The sequence below is a fragment of the Halichoeres trimaculatus genome, unplaced genomic scaffold (assembly GCF_033239565.1).
Source record: "Halichoeres trimaculatus isolate MK-OKI-2021-1 unplaced genomic scaffold, fHalTri1.1 fHalTri1_scaffold_19, whole genome shotgun sequence".
Classification (NCBI taxonomy): domain Eukaryota; kingdom Metazoa; phylum Chordata; class Actinopteri; order Labriformes; family Labridae; genus Halichoeres; species Halichoeres trimaculatus.
The window spans coordinates 27,934,618-27,955,791 of record NW_027437197.1 but is presented as its reverse complement, the minus strand read 5'-3'; the positions used below and the strand labels follow the sequence as shown (position 1 = coordinate 27,955,791).

The following is a 21,174-nucleotide window of genomic DNA, read 5'->3' as shown; positions in this document are numbered from 1 at the left end:
GTAAACACTGACTGAACACCGCCAGAGATGCTTCGATCAGATGAAAAAACACTGCAGAGTCACACTATTCAGCACGTTAGCTAAGCATCAAAAGATGGATGGAGTGTGTCTCTAAGTATGACAGCTGAGGGCCAGCTGTTAGGGTGCAGACAGCCTCACCTGTTGTGTGTGTGTGTGTGTGTGTGTGTGTGTGTGTGTGTGTGTGTGTGTGTGTGTGTGTGTGTGTGTGTGTGTGTGTGTGTGTGTGTGTGTGTGTGTGTGTGTGTGTGTGTGTGTGTCTGTTTGTGTGTTAATGTTACCTCTCACGGCAGTTTGGTTTTGCATGGGGCTTTGCTTAGCTGGTCATTATTCAAAGTATTCAGTGGAGCGCTCTCGCTCTCAAACACACTCTCTCTCTCTCTCACACACACACACACACTTTGTGTGTGTGTGTGTGTGTGTGTGTAGATTTATTCATCTTGATATGTCTGCTGGCTGTCTGTGCCTCCTCAGTGTCACCTTTACTGTCTGCTCACAGGAAACTACGTGAACAGAACATATAGGAGGAGTCTAACGGCCTGTCTCACAGTGCATCGTGGGTAAAGTGTAGCATCAGGTTTCCACAGGTACACCTGTCTTCATGACCTGACCTGAAAGGGAGCTAGTGGGGAGAAAGTCAGGGTTCCTCAGAGGTACTTCACTCTGACCCACAAGGAGTTTACCCACACAGTAAGACCCGCTCAGACATGCTCAGACCCGCTCAGACGTGCTCGGACCCGCTCAGACGTGCTCGGACATGCTCAGACACTCGTCAGACAGTGCTCTGTCAGCTGAATTTAGGATGGAACCAGGTCGGTCTCTGAGATGGAGGGTGAAGAAAGCGCGGTCAGCTGTGTTAATGGCTGCAGCAGGAGAGCATGTTGACCTTTACATCCACACGTCTGGAAACACCAGCTCTGTCTCCCTGTGAGTGTGTGTGTGTGTGTGTGTGTGTGTGTGTGTGTGTGTGTGTGTGTGTGTGTGTTGGGGGGGGCTGACTGTGACCTTCCCCTGTCAAATAAAGAGACAAAGTGAATCTCAACCACTCTGCTTGCAGTGACATCACTTCCTGAGAGTGTGACCTTGCTGTGAGAAAAGAGGAACAGAACACACTACTGTCTGTGTGTTCCTGAGAGCAGACTATGGTCTGAGTGCGTCTGGTTCTCACCCCTTTCCTCACTCCTTTCCTCACTCCATTCCTCACTCCTTTTCTCACTCCTTTCCTTACTCCTTTCCTCACTCCTTTCCTTACTCCTTTCCTCACACCTTTTCTAACTCCTTTCCTTACTCCTTTCCTCACTCCTTTTCTCATTCTTTCCTTATGCCTTTTCTTACTCCTCTCCTCACTTTTATCCTTGCTCCTTTCCTCACTCATTTCCTTACTCGTTTCCTCACTCCTTTTCTCATCCTTTCCTTACTCCTTTCCTCACTCCTTTTCTCATTCTTTCCTTACGCCTTTTCTCACTCCTTTCATCACTCCGTTCCCACACAAGTTCTCTTTCTCCATTTCTCACTTTTTTTTGTAACTCCTTTCCCGACTCCTTTCCCACACTAGTTTCCTTACTCCTTTTCTCACTCCTTTCCTCACTCCTTTCCTTACTCCTTTCCTCACTGCTTATCTCAACCCTTTCCTCACTCCTTTCCCACACTAGTTTCCTTAATCCTTTTCTCACTTTTTTGTAATTCCTTTTCTTACTCCTTTTCTCACTCCTTAACTCACTCCTTTTCTCATCCTTTCCTTGTGCCTTTTCTCACTCCTTTCCTCACTCCTTTTCTCATCCTTTCCTAACTCCTTTCCTCGACCCTTTCCTCACTCCTTTCCTTAATAATTTCCTCACTCCTTTTCTCACTCCTTTCCTTACTCCTTTCCTCACTCCTTGTCTCATTCTTTCCTAATGCCTTTTCTCACTCCTTAACTCGCTCCTTTTCTCATCCTTTCCTTGTGCCTTTTCTCACTCCTTTCCTCACTCTTTTTCTCATCCTTTCCTTACTCCTTCCCTTACATCTTTCCTCACTCCTTTCCAACACTAGTTTCCTGACTCATTTTCTCACTTTTTTTGTAACTTCTTTCCTCACTCCTTTTTCTCATCCTTTCCTAACTCCTTTCCTCGACCCTTTCCTCACTCCTTTCCTTAATATTTTCCTCACTCCTGTCCTTGCTCCTTTCCTCACTCCTTTCCTTGCTCCTCTCCTTACTCCTTTCCTCACTTTTTTTGTAACTACTTTCCTTCCATATTTTTCTCACTCACCCTCATAGAGAGCATCAGCTTGAGCTTACTGTCACCAACTAGAGCCCGACCGATTAATCGGCGGGCCGATTAATCGGGCCGATTATAGCCTGTCACAGAATAATCAACATCGGCCAAAATGTAGCCGATTATAAAAATTTTGCTCCGCGGAAATTCTGTCGCTCCTGCTCCTGTCACTCCTGCTCCTGTGAGTCTGTGTGTTGGGCTGCACAATGCCCGAGTGCCCGGCCCCTCCCCCTCACACGCAGACCATGCTTTGCAGCCGCTCGTCTCCCCCATTCACTCTCAGTCTGCTACAGGAGAGGACGGCAAAAACTTAAATTACTCCATCGTCAGCTGTGACTTTTCAAAACAATGTAACTCTACACTTTAGTGCTCCATGACAAAAACACACTGTTAAGACATGCCGGGAAGAGCATTCAAGGTTTTTTCACGTAAGTTTTAAAGAGTGTGTAACAATGATTAACGCCATGTAAGTTGTATCTTTTGTGAGACGAACAGAGATAAATGCTACTGTTAAGTCACACGTTCACCATAATCTACAGTAAGACTATAGAACGGCGTTTTAACGTCGTGTAAGTTGCACCTTTTGTGAGATGAACGGAGATAAGAGCTACTGTTAATTCACACGTCCACCATTGTCTAATACAAGAGTATAATACGGCGTTTTAACGTCGTGTAAGTTGTTTTTCTGCGAGATAAACAGAGATAAATGCTACTGTTAATTCACACGTCCGCCATAATCTAATGTAAGACTATAATACGGCGTTTAAACGTCGTGTAAGTTGCATCTTTGTGAAACGATATATGCATTATGCAACTGTTTACATGTTTACAGTTTGAAAACTTTATTTTTGAATATTTATTTTTATTATACTCTTAAAATACAGTTTGCACTAGTTTGTTCGCACAAATTTGCCTTATTTATCATTGCGTTTCCAGTTTAATTTTTCCTATTAATCATTGTGTGTTTACAGTTTGACTTCTTTTTAAAAATTCATAATTGTGTTTAAAGTTTGACTTTTTTATTTATCATTGCGTGTTTACAGTTTGACTTTCTTTCTACTTACTGTGTTTAAAGTTTGACTTATTTATTTATTATTGTGTTTACAGCTTGTTCTTATTTATCATTGGTTTAAACTACAGTTCTTATGTTGACAGTTTTTTAATTAAAGTTCCTTGTCTTAATTTAATAGTGTTTTGTCTCTGTCTTGAATCAAATGGGTATTATAATAATTTGTGTTTATATACAGTATGTGTACTGTGTATATCGATGAATTTATTATGTATATCAGCCATTATATCGGATATTGGTCGATATATCAGATATCGGCCGATATATCGGATATCGGCTTTTTTTTGCCCTCAGTATCAGCATCGGCATCGGCCCCAAAAATCCCATATCGGTCGGGCTCTATCACCAACATGGACTGTGGGTTTCTGTGGGTCCTGATCCACACAAACACACACACACACACACACACACACACACACACACACACACACACACACACACACACACACACACACACACACACACACACACACACACACAGAAGCTACTGACTGTAGAAGCACTAAGGTTTTCCTCTGTGTGTGGATTTGATTTTTATTCTCTTTGGCTCCTACGATCTGTCTCTCTGTTCTGTGTATGTGTGTGTGTGTGTGTGTGTTTGTGTGTGTGAGCATGTGTGTCTAGTCAATTGAATGGCCTCGAGATATTCTGTCTGCTGTGTTAAACAGCCATATGCTCCTGTAATCACTGGTGTATTGCTACTGTACAAACATACACTCAGTGAGTGCAAGAGTGTGTGTGAGTGTGTGATGGAGAAAACACATGCTGGATCAAAGGTGTGTGTTTAAAGGAGAGCAGAGAGGAAGACGAGCCAAGAAAGGAAGAAAAGCTGCAGCGAGCTGGTCAGTGAACTGGAGCTTTGAGCTGACCGAGCTGAGCGTGAGGAGGAGACCGTGTTCAACATGTGTCCTGTGTGTGTGTGTGTGTGTGTGTGTGTGTGTGTGTGTGTGTGTGTGTATGTGTGTTTGCCTCAGCATTTCGGGGTTAAAATAAATTCAGCGGTGTGCGGCTCAGGTGTTGGTCTTTTCAATGGGAAGCAGATGCAGGAATCTGAAACCTTCATCTAATGAACCAATTTACTGCAGTCACACTCACCTGAGCTCACCTGCTGCCTCAGCTTTAGTGTGTTTCTTCCTCTGTCACATTCAGAGACTTTACCTTTGATGCAGACCTCACACTCGTGGCCTCTTTCAGGTGTTCAGACACAGATTTGTGGACTCTGATGAGAGGACGTCTCTCTGTCAAAGCTTCTCTTCTTTGCCTGCTGATAACAGACAACTGACAGCTTTCCTCTGACTGTCTGTAGACACACACACACACACACACACACACACACACACAAACACACACACACACACACAGATGACCTGCTGCTGTCCTCTCTCACCTGAACCTGCAGAACGTCCTGCAGCTGGGTTTGTTTGAGCCGTTAGAGGATAAACTCACTTGAGGGTCCTCAGTGATCCCCTCATGCCTTCCTCATTTCCTGAAACATTTCTTGCCTGTCTGACACCATCTTACTCAGGATTCAGACCTGCAGCAGCCTCTCTGAAATGCAGGCTGCAGCATGTTGAGGAAGAGTTCATACTGCAGCTCCCTCTCCTCCTCCTCCTCCTGATGTGCTGTCTGTAATGAGCAGAGCAGGTCCTCGTGTTGCCTCCTCTGCTGCAGTCATGTGAGTCAGAGAGATGATTTCAGTGCATTGATTCAGCACAGCTGTAAGCATCATTGCATACTTATCATCCTCAGCCAGATCTCCTGCAGTTAAGCCATGTTCCCACTCAAACGGGATCAGGCTTAACTGTACCAAACTGTGCCAAACCGTACTGCCGAACCGAACCCGACTGCTTGGTGGAAACATGGCTTAACTGGAGGAGAGCTGGCTGAAGATGATAAGTACACAATGATGTTTACAGCTGTGCTGAATAAATGCACTGAAATAATCTCTCTGACTGCCGTCACTGACAGTTTGATGAGACTTTGTAAATATTCACCAGACTCAGAGACACTCTGAGCTCTTTGTGATTTTTACATCTTGAGACTGTGAGCTCTGTATTTACACACAGATTCGTCCTTTAACAGAGGATACAGTTATTTACTGTGCTGGAAAGACCAGTGCTCTCTGAGCTGTCTTTGGGTCAGCATGGCTCTGGCAGGGACTGAGGATCTACACCTCCTGCAGCAGCCTGTCAGACATTTAACCTGAAGGTGAAGAGACAGACGGTTGGAGCTCAGGGATCAGCAGCTTGGCTGTGGATGTCTGGATTGCAGGACAAGATGTTGCTCTTGTCAGGGTCAGGTTTTTACACAGTGAGGTGAAAATGAAGTAGTTTTGACGTTTTCATCCAGTCAGACTTTGATCAACAGTTTTTATCTGCATGAAAATCAATAAAGGTGGAAATAGATGGAGCTGGATGCTGGTGAGTTTCACCTTTTCTCTTCTCTTTGCAGTTGATGGATGATCAAGGCTCTATGTGAGGGCTGCTGCAGACTGTGTGTGTGTGTTATCCAGCAGGTGTAGTAAAGAGCAGAACAGTGAGACACAGAACAAGTACTGAGCTAACTTTATCAACACAGTGAAAATAAAGTTGGGACCCTTGCAGCAGCTCTCCATTCCTCCCCTCCTGATGTCTTCCTGCTGGTCTGCAGAACCAGGGGAGAGGGTTTAACAGCTGAGAGAGTTTCAAACACTGATCCTGTGTCCAGTTTCCCCTCGAACACCAGTCATCTGTGGGGGCTTCAGAGCGCCCTGTGAGCGTTTCTGGATCTAGACAGATCTCTGTCACAAACATCCAATCAGAACCCAGACCCTAAGTCTGACTCAGCATCAGTTTACACTCAGACATGGGATCAGGTGTGTGTGTGTGTGCATGTGTTTATGTGTGTGTGACAGTTTCCTGTGGGTTTGTTGAAATGAGTAACGCTGCTTCCTCTGAACCAAACTAAGAAGTCTGAGGATCTTGCTGATGTGGTGCTGACCCTGGTCTCTCTCTTTCTCTGGGCCGATCAGACTCAACATGAAGACAAACAGATCCTCCACAGCCTGGCTCACTGTGGTTTGAAGATCCATTGTTTGATGGTCAAGGAAAGGACATATTGATGTTTATGAAAACTACTTCATTGTTATTTTCTAATGTATCTAGGCTATAATACAACACCACCATGATTTTCTCCTAAATGTGATCTTTATTTTCAATTTTACAGTCTGTAACCCCAATGATAGGTTGTCCGTTTGGGCTGGGGGGTATACCGAATATACTTGATGTATCGTGGGTTTTTGCACGTGAGATGTATAAATTGACTATATCGCAACCATCGAGTATAAATGTTTTCAGACGTCACAACGTAAATTTCTTCGGTGGTTCGCTCCTTTCACTCTGTTGTTCAGCCGGTGCTCCTCTTACATCGAGCACCACGCTTCCCCGCCCTCCCAGAAAAATTCTACTGCGCATGCATGTTCAGATTTTAGGAGAGGAGAGAAGAAAGTCGCTTACACGTTGTTTTCGCTGTCGTTGTGGGTTCCTGGGACTTGTTTTCAAGAGTGTACTTAGTTATTTGGGTTTGCTTTGCTGCCTGTATGATCCCTGATTCTCTTCCAGCTCCCAACAACGAGAAACAAACTCGGCATGTTTTTAACTTTCACTTTCGCTTTTCTGTGCACTCTGCAAGCTGGGATATTATCAGAAGACAAACCCAAATCCAATACAGTTCAACCAGACCCCAGGCTAACAGCATGACTAACAATATCCAGGTAGCTGCTTTATGGATGTGAAAGTAATATTATCTTCAACTTTAGTTCACGATATTTTCAAACTATAAGACAATATAAAATAATATAATATAATATCATATTATACCATATTATATCATATCATATAATATAATCAGCCAGTTGAATAAATCTGAATGCATTTTTTTACTGGAACTAAAAATATATAACTACATAAAGTTTGGTTTATAATAAAACATTTTCACCTTTTTGCTTTCAAATTTTAAAAATCAAACTAAAAGGTCTGCTTCAATCATTATCCTGATGTCATTTTATGCATTAAAGGGTTGGATTTAACATTAATATAGTGATTTAGAGGAAAAATCAGGATATTGAGATATATATCGTGTATCGAGATATAGCCTACAAATATTGAGATATTGGATTTTGGCCATATCGTGCAGACCTAAGTATAAGTAAAACATTTTCCTGTTTTTCAAATGTGCCATTTTTTAACTTTTAAAACATTTTAAAAACATTTATTCAGCTTCCCTTTAGATCTTAAGCCCTGCCCGGTTTAGATCAGTATGGTTTGGTCCAGGTTGGCTCGGTTAAGTTTGGTCCTGTTTGTGTTTCCACAGCCAACCATGGCCCCTCGTTAGAGGTGGCATGTAAGCTGGATGCCGCATCAGTAACATAACAGTGTGACGCCATAGCAGTGCGACACAGTGTGCCCCGCTTATAAATCCAACAAAGAAGAAAGACATGACACAGTAAACACAGAGCAGCGATGAAGACATCCAGCATTTCGTCCACTCTGTGATTGGCATGTAGCTCTTTGATACAAAGAACAATCAAGCTTTGTTCTAGAGAAGGCTGTTGGCCACCAGGAGAAATGCTCCTGTCACATGTTAAGTGATGATTCTTTCGACCAATTAACTGTCTGCAGTGTTGTAGCTGCACCTTCTGAGATCGGATCGGTTCAGTCTGGCACCCCTATGGAAGAGTGCCAAAGAGTGGGACAGCTCATCTCAGTTATTTGGGGATCTGTCCAAGGATTAGTCAGTGAAAATGCCGTAAAATGCGTGCCGTGCCAAGAGAAGCCAAACCGCTTGGTGGAAATGGGCCTTAACACGCAACTTTTAAATGAAAGTAGAAAAAAACCTGAACAATGGATGTTCTACATATATATTGAGTGGTGGAAACAGGTTTATCCAATAAGTCTATATACAATGAGCTTTCAACTATACTATACTATACTATACTATACTATACTATACTATACTATACTATAATGTACTATACTATACTATACTATACTATACTATACTATACTATACTATACTATACTATAATGTACTATACTATACTATACTATACTATACTATACTATACTATACTATACTATACTATACTATACTATACTATACTATAATGTACTATACTATACTATACTATACTATACTATACTATACTATACTATACTATACTATACTATACTATAATGTACTATACTATACTATACTATACTATACTATACTATACTATACTGTACTATAATGTACTATACTATACTATACTATACTATACTATAATGTACTATACTATACTATACTATACTATACTATACTATACTATACTATACTATAGTATACTATACTAAACTATACTATACTAAACTATACTATACTATACTATACTATAGTATACTATACTATACTATACTATACTATACTATACTATACTATACCAGCACACACCTGTCCTTTGGTATACCTGTCCTGTCATTCACCTGTCCTGTCTTACTCCTGTCCTGATGTATACCTAGGGATGGGTACTGAATTAGGTACTTTTATAGGTACTGACTGAATTCTGTCAAAAGTACCAGGTATCAATTCATGTAAAACCAAAAGGTACCATGTTTAGGAACCTAAATGCATCCCTGTGACTGTGAGGGAGTGGAAGAGTAGGTGATTTTCCATGCTGGACATGAACACAGCATTGCAAGGTTATATATTGAAGAATAAATTTGTTTAATTAATTTTTTTTTATATTTCATTATCAAACAAATTTATATCTTTTACCACATAAACACAAAAAAGTACCGAAACTTGGTACCATTGAGTACCGGTACCGATTGCCAGGTGACGGGCATACTGGGTACCGTATCGTTTCAAATGTGAAAGGTACCCATCCCTATGTACACCTGTCCTTTCACACGCCTTACTTGTCTGACACCTGTCTTGTTTTGCATTCAGGTTGTCAAAGGGACCAATCCCTCCATGGTGAATTCAGCTAACAGCATGCTAGATCTGCTCAGCTCCTTTATTCTCACTCTGCTGCGTTTGTCTGACAGAAAGGTCAAAGGTCAGCTTTGTTTGCTCTGTCCCTGGTTCCCTCCAGTGTCCACCTGTCAGTCAAACAGACACCAGCATCTCTTCAGCAGCATGCATTCACGTTCCTGTTTCCCTTTCCCTGGTGAGGAAGTATTAGAGAAAGACTGAGTTTGACTCTAATACTGAGTCACAGAACTGAGTCCTGAACCTGGTCTCGGTTTGAGTCTGATCTTCAGCTCTCCCACGTTCAGAGCTGCAGGGTCATCTTCCTCTGTGCTGGCTTCATGTCTCCTGGAGTCAGCAGCCTGCTTCTCATCCTTCACTGTTTGTCTGAGCTGTCACTCATGGATCCCTTAGCTGACCGTCCTGTGAGGCCGTCATGCTGCTGACTGGTGGCTCAGGGTGGAAACAGCTCTGATTGGTCACACGTGTCAGAAATGAGCCCTGCATGCTGCAGCACCACACACTGCACTTTTAAACCTGCACACGTCATCACTCACACATCCTGAAGTTAGAGTGACTGGTTCAGAGTCACTCACTTTTCTTTTATGTGTAGTCTGTGCAAATAAACATGCTTTGAACGCGTTTCTGTGTTTGACAGATGAACTGGCTCTTTGGTTGGACGCGGTCTGATCAGCTCTCTTTCTTTCTGTCAGAGCTTTTTTGCTCTGTCCTGAGATAGATTCTGTCGACTTAGCGCTCTTACTGAGGAATGTTCTTGGAATGTGTGTGTGTGTGTGTGTGTGTGTGTGTGTGTGTGTGTGTGTGTGTGTGTGTGTGTGTGTGTGTGTGCACTGTAGGACATGGACATTTGTGCTTGTTTTTCTACAGAGGGAGGGAGGGAGGGGGAGATGGAGAGAAGGTGGAGAGAGCATAAGCATGGATAGAGGGAGGGACTTTCTAACATAGCAGACAGATGAGCAGATGAGCTGAGAGGAGAAGAAAGAGTGAGAGACATCAGCAACAAGGGACTGATGTAGAGGAGTGTGTGTTCCTGTGCTCACCTGTCAGCAGAGAGACCTCCTCTGATCCACCAAACCACCTGGATCAGCTGAGACTGAAGACAGGGTTTGGTACAGGCTGAGTGACCGTGTGATGCTGTGTGTGTGTGTGTGTGTGTGTGTGTGTGTGTGTGTGTGTGTGTGTGTGTGTGTGTGTGTGTGTGTGTGTGTGTGTGTGTGTGTGTGTGTGTGTGTGTGTGTGTAGGTCTCTATCTGAGGAATGTTGATCTGATAAGTGGATTAATCCTCCTCTCTCTGACCCCCCTCTCCTCTCTGCAGGTTCGTCGAGGACTGAGGGCATTAAAGCATCTGATGTTCTCCCGGTCTTAAAGGAGAAGGTGGCTTTTGTTTCAGGTGAGTCTTCAGGACACAGGATCTGGACTCACAGACAGCGTGACCCTGGGTTTGATATGCTAACACTGGTGCCCTCACACATTCAGAACACCCTGCAAACTTCAGGAACCATTGGAGGGCTGAGACCAGACGCGCTGTGAGGGGTCAGGTCAAGACTTTGTCCTGATTTGATCATCTGTGTCACCCATAATCTCTCCCTCTTCACATCCTCTGCATGTTTTAGGTGGAGGTTAGCCTGAGGTCTGAAGGAGGATAGGGAGGTCTGAGCCTGTGTTTGGACCTTCACACAGGATGGATGCGGGTGTGAAGTCATTTACAGGATCACAAAGAGGAGCACTAAGCAGTTAGCCAGGGCATTTAGTACAAAGAAGTTAGCATTAAGAAGTTTGCACAAGGCAGTAAGCACAAAGCAGTCAGCACAAAGCACTTAGCATGAAGCAGTTATCTCAAAAAAGTTAGCGAAAAGAAGCAAGTAATAAGCAGTTAGCATGAGACAGTTATCACTTAGCAGTTAGCACAAAATAGTTATCACAAAGCTGTTAGCACAAAGCAGTCAGCACTAGGCAGTAAGCATTAAGTAGTAAGCACAAAGCAATCAGCACTTAGCACGAGCAGTTAGCCCATAGCAGTTAGCACGAGGTTGTTAGGATAAAGCAGTTAGCCCAAAGCAATTAGCATGAGGCAGTTAGCACAAAGCTGTTAGCACCAGGTACTTTTAGCATGTTCCCTGGCTGCTCTGGTCACAAACCCTGGATTTGCTGTGTCTCAGGTCTTCCTGCTGAGGTCCTGTTAGGCTTTGCCAAGCAGTGAAAGAGTTAAGACCTGCCGCAGGAGCTGGTCACAGAGTGTGGGACTACACGTGAGTGAACCATAGACTGTATATAGAGTGGACAGTGTGGCTCCGCCATTTACCATTGCACGGTTTTGAAGCCAATATACCCCTGTCACAGGCGCCACCATTGGTAGCAGTTGTGCAGTAGAGACTGTGAGGGATTCTGGGAGAATCTAAGGGGAGCGAGGTGACAAAAATAATATATTTTTTTTCTTTTGAGAGTCTACTCACTTCTTGACCCTACCTCTATACCTCTGCCTCTGTATCACTGAAGACACACCAGTTTGGTGTCTATGACCAACAAATGAAACACACAAAGTAATGATTCACTCCAAATACAAAGATGAAGAAAAGAGATGAAAAAATGACAAGAAACAGACAAAGAAGAGAGAGCTGCTGCAACAGGCAGCCACAACCAACAGGGCAGCTCCTAGCAACCATGAATGACATGAATGACTGGCGAGCCAGATTTTTTTACCTATACTGCAGCCAGTCACCAGGGGGAACAGTTTTTGTGGCAACCTTATTCAAGCTGAGCAAGCTGACGTCCATTTTTTTACAGTCTATGGAGTGAACATACGGAGAGACAGAGAGAGTCAGGTAGGCTGAAGGAGAAAAGATGGATGGATAGTGTTCTTCATCCTCCTCTGGCGTGTGTTTAAATACAAACTGTTCATTTTATGCTGAGTGTCTGAGGAGAGAGAGACAGGAGTGGACCCAAGGGGATAGGAGGGTAGAGAAGGAGACAGGAGTAGACTTGAGGGGTCAGGAAAGGACTGGAGGCTGTCAGGAGGAGACAGGAGAGGACCAGGGGGGTCAGGTGAGGACAGGAGGTGATGGGAGGGATCAGAGGGAACCATAGCAGAGCTCCAACTCTAAGTGAAGATCAGATGATTTAATTAAGCGGAATCTGTGCTCATTCAGAGAGGTTGAGTCCCTCAAAGGTCAGAGGTGAAGACTCTGAGCCCTAAACCCTGACCCTGATCCTGTGAACCCTGGGCCTGTGGAACAGATCACCTGTTCAGACCTGGCTCTCCTCCTGAGACAAAAGGCGTGCAGGAAAAACCATCACAGGCTCCTCACGCCCTGAACTGGACTGATGTGAACATCCCCCTCTGGCAGCATCGGGGGGCGCCCTGTGCCAAAACCAGCCGAGAGAGCAAAAACATGAAGTGTTGCCCCCCCCATAGACACACACACACACCACACACACACACACACACACACACACACACACACACACACACACACACACACACACACACACACACACACACACACACACACACACACACACACACACACACACACACGCACACACCTGAGAGCTAACAGCTAGTATGTGAGCCCTATCAGGGGGACAGGCTGAACCAGACCACATCAACACCTACATACTGCTTCTACAGCACACAAGGGGCTGAAGACCCTGCTGCTCCCAGCATCACTCCAGAGACTTCAGAGACCACAGAACATCTCAGATCACATCAGAGAAAGCTAAGCAAACACTGAGGGTATCTGTAGACCTAGACCTCCTCAGAAGTCTGCACGACATGCATTTTTAACGAGTCCAACGGCGGGCTTGTGATTGGTGCGCTGGGTCACATGGTAACTTTAGGTCAAAGTGAGAGAGCAGGGCCTCTAAACAAGACTTAAGACCACAGACTGCACAAGAGACAGGACAACCAACGCCTTCACACCATCACAGAAACAATGTCTTGATCAAATCCTAACCTGGCTTTTTACCGAATCCTAACAGACACATTTTCCCTCAGCACCCTGGGAGAAAAACAGGCGAGCAATAACAAAGGAAATTCTTCTCCTGCTTTGTAGACTTTAGGAAAGCTTTGATTCAACCTGGCACTAGGGTCTGCTGTATAAACTTCTGCAAAGTGGAACAGGAGGGAAAACATACGACATTATGAAGTCAGTGTACACACACACAAGTGGGTCATTAAGACTGGCAATGAACACACTGATCCCTTCCCTCAGAGGACGGGAGGCAGACAGGGAAGCAGTCTGAGCCTTACCCTCTTCAACATGCACATCAGTGACCCGACAGAGTCACCTTAACAGTCTGCAGCAGCAGGCATCACGCCTTCAGACACACAGATCAAATGCCTGCTGTCTGCTGATGACCTGGTGCTGCTGTCACCACCCATAGGAGGGTTACAGCAGCACCCTTGTCTTCTCTACATGTTCTCCCAGACATGGGCGCTGACAGGGAACCAGTCCAAAACAAAAATAATAGTATTCCTAAAAGGAGCCAGCCCTCAGCAGCCCAACACAAGTTACTCCTGAATGAGAAGGTCCTGGAATACGCCAAATACTACACCTACCTCGGCCTTAACATCAGCTCCACAGGAAACCTACACAAAGCTGTGAACAAGCTGAGGGACGAGGTCAGAAGAGGCCATCAAAAAGAACATTAGATTATACATCCCAATACCAATCTGGGCCCAGATACTAAACGCTGTTGTAGAGCCCATTCCTCTCTATGGCTGTGAAGTTTGAGCTCCACTCATTAACCAAGACTTTCCAAAACGGGATAAAGACCAAACTGAGACTCTGCATGCAGTACCCTCTAACTCTTCAAATCCAGAAGAGGACCATCAAATTCCATGAGCGCCTTTAGGAAAGTGAGCCCAGCACCCTCTATCAAAAAGCCATCACCCATGGACAGGCTGGAAACAGAGGCCTGCTCAGCCAGCTGGTTCAGGGACTCGGGTCACAAAACACAAGCAGAGCCACCAAACAGAAACCCACACCCCTGAACCAAGCTATAAAGGAACAGAAAGAAAATCAGCTGACTCCCAGGGGCTCTGGGACTGAAATCCAGCTCAGGGGATCCTGGAACAGGTACAGACTCAGCCAGAAAAACCTGGTTCCTGACCAACAGACCTGGTTCCCCTATAGGACAGACTGTGCCCCCCCTGCAGGTGGAGTCTGAGCTGCACTTCCTGTCCCCTGCACCAGGACCTCAGAGATGCCTGCTTCCACTGATCTCACACACACAGACTTTGTCCACAAAGTCCAGGACCAGCTCAGGGAAGAACAGCAGTGTGCAAGCAGAGCAGCTAGTTTTACTCACTGCTGGGACATCAGGAGGACTGAAAAAACACCAAGAAGAAGGACAGACCAGGACGAGGACCCTAATTCGCAGTGATTGAGGCTGTGTGTCCAGGCTTCGACTACTCCTCTATAAATGTATATATAAATACCAAACACTCTGTACACTCTGTGATCTAATCATGAACACTTTGAAGTTAATTGTTGAAATTCTGTTGAACACTTTGAAGTTAATTGTTGAAATTCTGTAAAATTTCAGATGTACAGAGAGAAAGTTTATTTGATTGTCTTTGCTCTTCTGCTGCTGCTCATCGTCACAGTGTTTAACGGTGTGTGCGTTTCTCCTGTCACACTTGCTTTGACAATGTAAACGTACATTTGTCATGCAAATAAAGCTTTTTGAATTGAACTGCACTGAGGGAGAGAGCATGTCTGTCATCAAGATTCCTCCTTAGATGACAGCAGCATATTCCCTCCATTATCACACATACACACACAAACACTCACGCACACATGCACGCACACACGCACACTGCATGTAAACACTCGCCTTGACCTTGCTAAGGCAGCCAAACACTCAGCCTCCTCTGCCTCTCTGTGAAAAAGGATGTGTGCAGAATGGTTTTAGTTTGATTTATGTTAGAAACACAAACCCCACAATTTATGAGAGCACTGAGCAGTATGAGGACGGTAATCTGCAGATTACCACTGACTCAGTGATCATAGACTGAAAACCCTTTGTCTAATCTGTAATCATCTCAGGGTCTATTTGTTTGTTTTCGTTAATCAGTTAATTTAATTTAAGATCAAATAAGAGAATGTTGTATATGGTTTAGGCTAAAGGTCTAATCCCTAATGTGAGTAAACAATAAACTAAAGCTCTTTTTCTCTGTGTCCATTCTCAGGTGGGCGAGATAAAAGAGGAGGACCGATCCTGACGTTTCCTGCTCGGAGTAACCACGATCGAATGAAGCAGGAGGACTTAAGGAGGCTGGTGACCTACCTGTCCACCGTCCCCAGGTACACAGACATTCATCAGTATCACCAGCACTATATATGACACACCACTACAGAGACACCACATGAGACAGCAACTTCAGAGCACACAGACAGCTTCAGAGCACACAGACAGCTTCAGAGCACACAGACAGCTTCAGAGCACACAGACAGCTTCAGAGCACACAGACAGCTTCAGAGCACACAGACAGCTTTTGAGTCTGTCACACTGTACCTCAAACCTCACAGTGAAGGGAGAGCATTAATCGGGCTGAGCTAGGCTTTTAGGAGCTCAGCAGGCGCACAACTGGACTGACACCTGGACTGGGTCAGCTTTTGTGACTGGGTGTGAATGCAAAGCTTTAGTGATAAATGTGTAATCTCTGATCTACCTGCAGCTCTGACTCTGTACCCTCTGAGGCTTCAGATTAAGCTGCTGCAGTTAGGTCCTGAGCCCCGAAGTTACAAAGAAACACCTGGATCATGTTTCCTCAGGTCACCTTTTCTAGTGAGGTCCATTTTTTGCCCATGCAACCCCTCCACCACAGGACTGAGTGAGCAGGAAGAAGCAAGAAGGAAGGGGGGAGCAAGCAGGATGAAAATAGCAGAAGGAGTGAGCAGGTAGCAGCAAACAGGAAGCAGCAAACAGGAAGCAGCAAGCAGGAAGCAGCCAGCAGGAAGCAGCCAGCAGGAAGCAGCCAGCAGGAAGCAGCCAGCAATATGTAGCTAGCAGGAAGCAGCAAGCAGGATGAAACTAGAAAGATGAAAATAGCAGGAAGCAGCAAACAGGAAGCAGCGTGCAGGAAGCAGCCAGCAGAAAGCAGCCAGCAAAAAGCAGCCAGCAGAGAGCAGCCAGCAGAAAGCAGCCAGCAATATGTAGCTAGCAGGAAGCAGCAAGCAGGATGAAACTAGAAAGATGAAAATAGCAGGAAGCAGCAAACAGGAAGCAGGGAGCAGGATGCAGACAGCAGGAAGCAGCCAGCAGGAAGCAGCCAGCAAGATGTAGCAAGCAGGAAGCAGCAAGCAGGAAGAAACTAGAAAGATGAAAATAGCAGGAAGCAGCAAACAGGAAGCAGCGTGCAGGAAGCAGCCAGCAGAAAGCAGCCAGCAAAAAGCAGCCAGCAGAAAGCAGCCAGCAATATGTAGCTAGCAGGAAGCAGCAAGCAGGATAAAACTAGAAAGATGAAAATAGCAGGAAGCAGCAAACAGGAAGCAGCGTGCAGGAAGCAGCTAGCAGGATGAAACTAGAAGGATGAAAATAGCAGGCAGCAGCAAACAGGAAGCAGGGAGCAGGATGCAGACAGCAGGAAGCAGCCAGCAGGAAGCAGCCAGCAAGATGTAGCAAGCAGGAAGCAGCAAGCAGGAAAATGCTAGCAAGAAGGATGGAGTAGAAAGCAGTAAGCAAGATGGAGCAAGGTGAAAGCAGCTAGCAGGAAGCAGGAAGCTGTGAGCATGGAGCAGCAAGCATGAAGCAGGGATCAAGAAGCAGTGAGCAGGAAGCTGCAAGCAGGAAGCAGCAAGCAGCAAGCAGTGAGCAGGAAGCAGTGAGCAGGAAGCAGTGAGCAGGAAGCAGTAAGCAGGAAGCAGCGAGCAGGAAGCAGCGAGCAGGAAGCAGTGAGCCGGAAACAGGAAGCAGGAAACAGGAAGCAGTGAGCAGGAAGCAGTGAGCATGAAGCAGCAAGCATGAAGCAGCAAGCATGAAGCAGCAAGCAGGAAACATGGAGCAGGAAGCAGGGAGCAGGAAACAGGGAGCAGGAAGCAGCGAGCAGGAAACAGGGAGCAGGAAACAGGGAGCAGGAAGCAGCGAGCAGGAAACAGTGAGCAGGAAACAGGAAGCAGGAAACATGGAGCAGGAAGCAGCGAGCAGGAAGCAGCGAGCAGGAAGCAGCGAGCAGGAAGCAGTGAGCAGGAAGCAGTGAGCCGGAAACAGGAAGCAGGAAACAGGAAGCAGGAAACAGTGAGCAGGCAGCAGCAAGCATGAAGCAGCAAGCATGAAGCAGTTAGCAGGAAACATGGAGCAGGAAGCAACGAGCAGGAAGTAGGGAGCAGGAAACAGGTTGCAGGAAACAGTGAGCAGGCAGCAGCAAGCATGAAGCAGCAAGCATGAAGCAGCAAGCATGAAGCAGCAAGCATGAAGCAGCAAGCATGAAGCAGTTAGCAGGAAACATGGAGCAGGAAGCAGGGAGCAGGAAACAGGGAGCAGGAAGCAGGGAGCAGGAAACAGGGAGCAGGAAGCAGCGAGCAGGAAACAGGGAGCAGGAAACAGGGAGCAGGAAGCAGCGAGCAGGAAACAGGGAGCAGGAAACAGGGAGCAGGAAGCAGCAAGCAGGAAACAGGGAGCAGGAAACAGGGAGCAGGAAGCAGCGAGCAGGAAACAGGGAGCAGGAAACAGGGAGCATGAAGCAGTGAGCAGGAAACAGGGAGCAGGAAACAGCGAGCAGGAAGCAACATGTATGAAGCAGTGAGCAGGAAACAGGGAGCATGAAGCAGCATGTATGAAGCAGTGAGCAGGAAACAGGGAGCATGAAGCAGTGAGCAGGAAGCAGCAATCATGAAACAGCGGGTTGATTTTAGAGAAACACATCAGTCCATGCAGTGATCCACAGACACACATGACCTTGGAGTAACCCTCTGAGTTTCTCTGGGCCGAGTTTATGTCAAAGATACCTGAGACAGGTGAATTCTGCTCCTGAGCCTCACATAGAACGTTTAGATTGGCTGCTCACAGGATTCATTTTAAACTCAGTGAGAATGTCCAAGGACATGCTGACATCCAGGATTTATCCTCATCTACTAAAAGCTCAGAGCAGCTCCTTGGAAAGAAAATCAGGTTCCATAAATCTCATCGTGGACAGGAAGCAGCTTGCTAGAGGACTTAGTGACCGGTGTCACAGCGTCCTCACATGAAGTGTGTGATTTCATCTACACACACACACACACACACACACACACACACACACACACACACACACACACACACACACACACACACACACACACACACACACACTGCATGTATGCACTCTCACCTGGCTGACTGAAGTCAACCGCTTGAACCAAAGTGACCCAGTTTAAGGGCGACAGCTAATCCCCCTCAACATGCTCTGGTTCCTGCTGCTAACAGAGGAGGAGCTGATGATGGAGCTGATGGAGAAGCTGACATAGCAGCTGATGGAGGAGCTAACATAGAAGCTGATGGAGGAACTGACAGAGCAGCTGATGGAGGAGCTAACATAGAAGCTGATGGAGGAACTGACAGAGCAGCTGATGGAGGAGCTAACATAGAAGCTGATGGAGGAACTGACAGAGCAGCTGATGAAGGAGCTAACATAGAAGCTGATGGAGGAGCTGACAGAGCAGCTGATGAAGGAGCTAACATAGAAGCTGATGGAGGAGCTGACAGAGCAGCTGATGGAGGAGCTGACAGAGCAGCTGATGAAGGAGCTAACGTAGAAACTGATGGAGGAGCTGACGTAGAAGCTGATAAAGAATCTGAAGAAAGAGCTGATGGAGGAGCTTAGGGAGAAGTTGACAGAGGAGCTGACAGAGGAGCTGATGAAGGAACTGAAGAAGGAGATGATGGAGGAGCTGATGTAGAAGCTGATGAAGGAGCGGCGAAGGAGCTGATGAAGGAGTCGATGATGGACCTGATAATGAAGGAGCTGATGGAGGAGCAGCTGACAGAGGAGCTGATGAAGGTGCAGATGATGGAGCTGATGGTGGAGCTGACGTACAAGCTGATGGAGCTGCTGTTGCCATGTTGATGACTGGAGTTTGTGACTCCCTCATGGAGATCATAATGGATGTGCTTCTGTTGGGTTGGTGTTAACAGAGGGAGTGTGCTGAGTGGAGGTAATTGGAGTATATTTTTACCCTCCAATCAGCAGCAGCAGCTGAAATAAGGCTCATCAGGGTGGAGTGTAAACAGCTGGCTCTGGGCTGATTTCTGAGGAGCTTCTTTTTTATAAAAACAGCTGCGAACAGAGTGGTCCCATCACAAGCTCAGAGACTGGCGTCTGATTAAACTCAGCTCAGACTGACTTTACTAACCCTCAGTCCTTCAGCCCCCTGTGCTCTTAGTTTAACAGCTTATTTACAGATGGAGGCAGTGAGACCTGGACATGGTCTTATTTCACTCAGTATCAGCGGATTATTTGTTCATGTCAGTGAAAATAAACTGAGCAGGAATGTTATTCTGTGTGGCTGGCTGATGTCTCTGCATTGCATGTATTATAAAAATATAAATTCTCAGAGAAAGAGAGATAAAATGTGTCAGAATCAGAATCAGAATCGGTTTTTATTGCCAAGTATGCAACACATACAAGGAATTTGACTCCGGCAGTTGTTTTCTCTAGCACAAGAGTAGACACAAACATGACACATAAACATGACAATAAAAGATAGATAAATAAAAAGATGTGGGTGTAGAAAAGGGCTGGGACAAAATGTGCATTAGAAATATTTACAGAATACTGGGATATTTACAATTGAAGGTGGAAAAGTGCAACTGTGCGGTCCGTAGTGCAGCTGTAAACAGTTTTAAAAAGGTGCCAGTGTTAGTTACAGTTTTTATTATTTAATATGGAGACTGCAGACGGATAGAAACTACTCCTGTGCCGGCTTGTCCTGGTCCGCAGAGCTCTGAGGCGCTTGCCGGATGGGAGCAGTTCAAAGAGTCCGTGAGCAGGGTGAGTAGAGTCCCTCACAATGTTTCCTGCTTTCCTCTGAGTCCTAGAGCAGTAGAGGTCCTGGATGGAGGGCAGGGGGACACCAATGATGCGCTCAGCAGTCCTCACAGTGCGCTGCAGTCTGAATCGGTCCTGCCTGGTGGCAGCTCCAAACCACACAGTGATGGAGGAGCACAGAACGGACTGCAGTGTAGAACTGCAGCAGCAGCTCAGGGGGTAGTCCATGTCTCCTCAGGAGGCGCAGGAAGTACATCCGCTGCTGAGCCTTCTTGAGGATGGAGCTGATGTTCTGCTCCAACTTCAGATCCTGCGTGATGTCGTGCCCAAGAGTCTGAAGCTCTCCACAATGGACACCGGGCTGTTGAGGACTGTGAAGGGGGACAGGGTGGGGGGATGTCTCCTAAAGTCCACTATCATCTCCACCTTCTTGAGCGTGTTCAGCTCCAGGTTGTTCTGACTACACCAGAGCACCAGCTGATCCACTTGCTGTCTGTAAGCAGTCTCATCACCGTCCTGGATGAGACCGATGATGGTGGTGTCGTCTGCGAACTTCAGCAGCTTCACAGAGGCGTCTGTGGAGGTGCAGTCATTGGTGTAGAGGGAGAAGAGTAGTGGAGAAAGGACACATCCTTGGGGGGTCCCTGTGCTGGTGGTCCGAATGTCCGAAGTGGCCTGCCCCAGCCTCACCTGCTGACTTCTGTCAGTCAGAAAGCTGTAGATCTGACAGAGTGCAGGAGGCACAGTGAGCTGGGCCAGTTTGGAGCAGAGGGAGGGGGGGACCACAGTGTTGAAGGCCGAGCTGAAGTCCACAAAAAGGACACGTGCATAGGTCCCAGGACGATCCAGGTGC

At 46.0% G+C, this 21,174-nt stretch overlaps 1 protein-coding gene across 2 annotated transcripts in view; it reads left to right on the top strand.

Annotated features, from left to right (window-relative positions):
* The window catches only part of kalrna (kalirin RhoGEF kinase a), a 164,259-nt gene that overhangs the window by 24,325 nt on the left and 118,760 nt on the right, over positions 1-21,174 (top strand). For both annotated transcript variants that reach the window (XM_074695045.1, XM_074695044.1), the window contains exons 2-3: positions 10,668-10,742; positions 15,546-15,660. In XM_074695045.1, the coding sequence (XP_074551146.1) occupies positions 10,668-10,742; positions 15,546-15,660 (190 nt within the window). The remainder of the gene's footprint in view (positions 1-10,667; positions 10,743-15,545; positions 15,661-21,174) is intronic.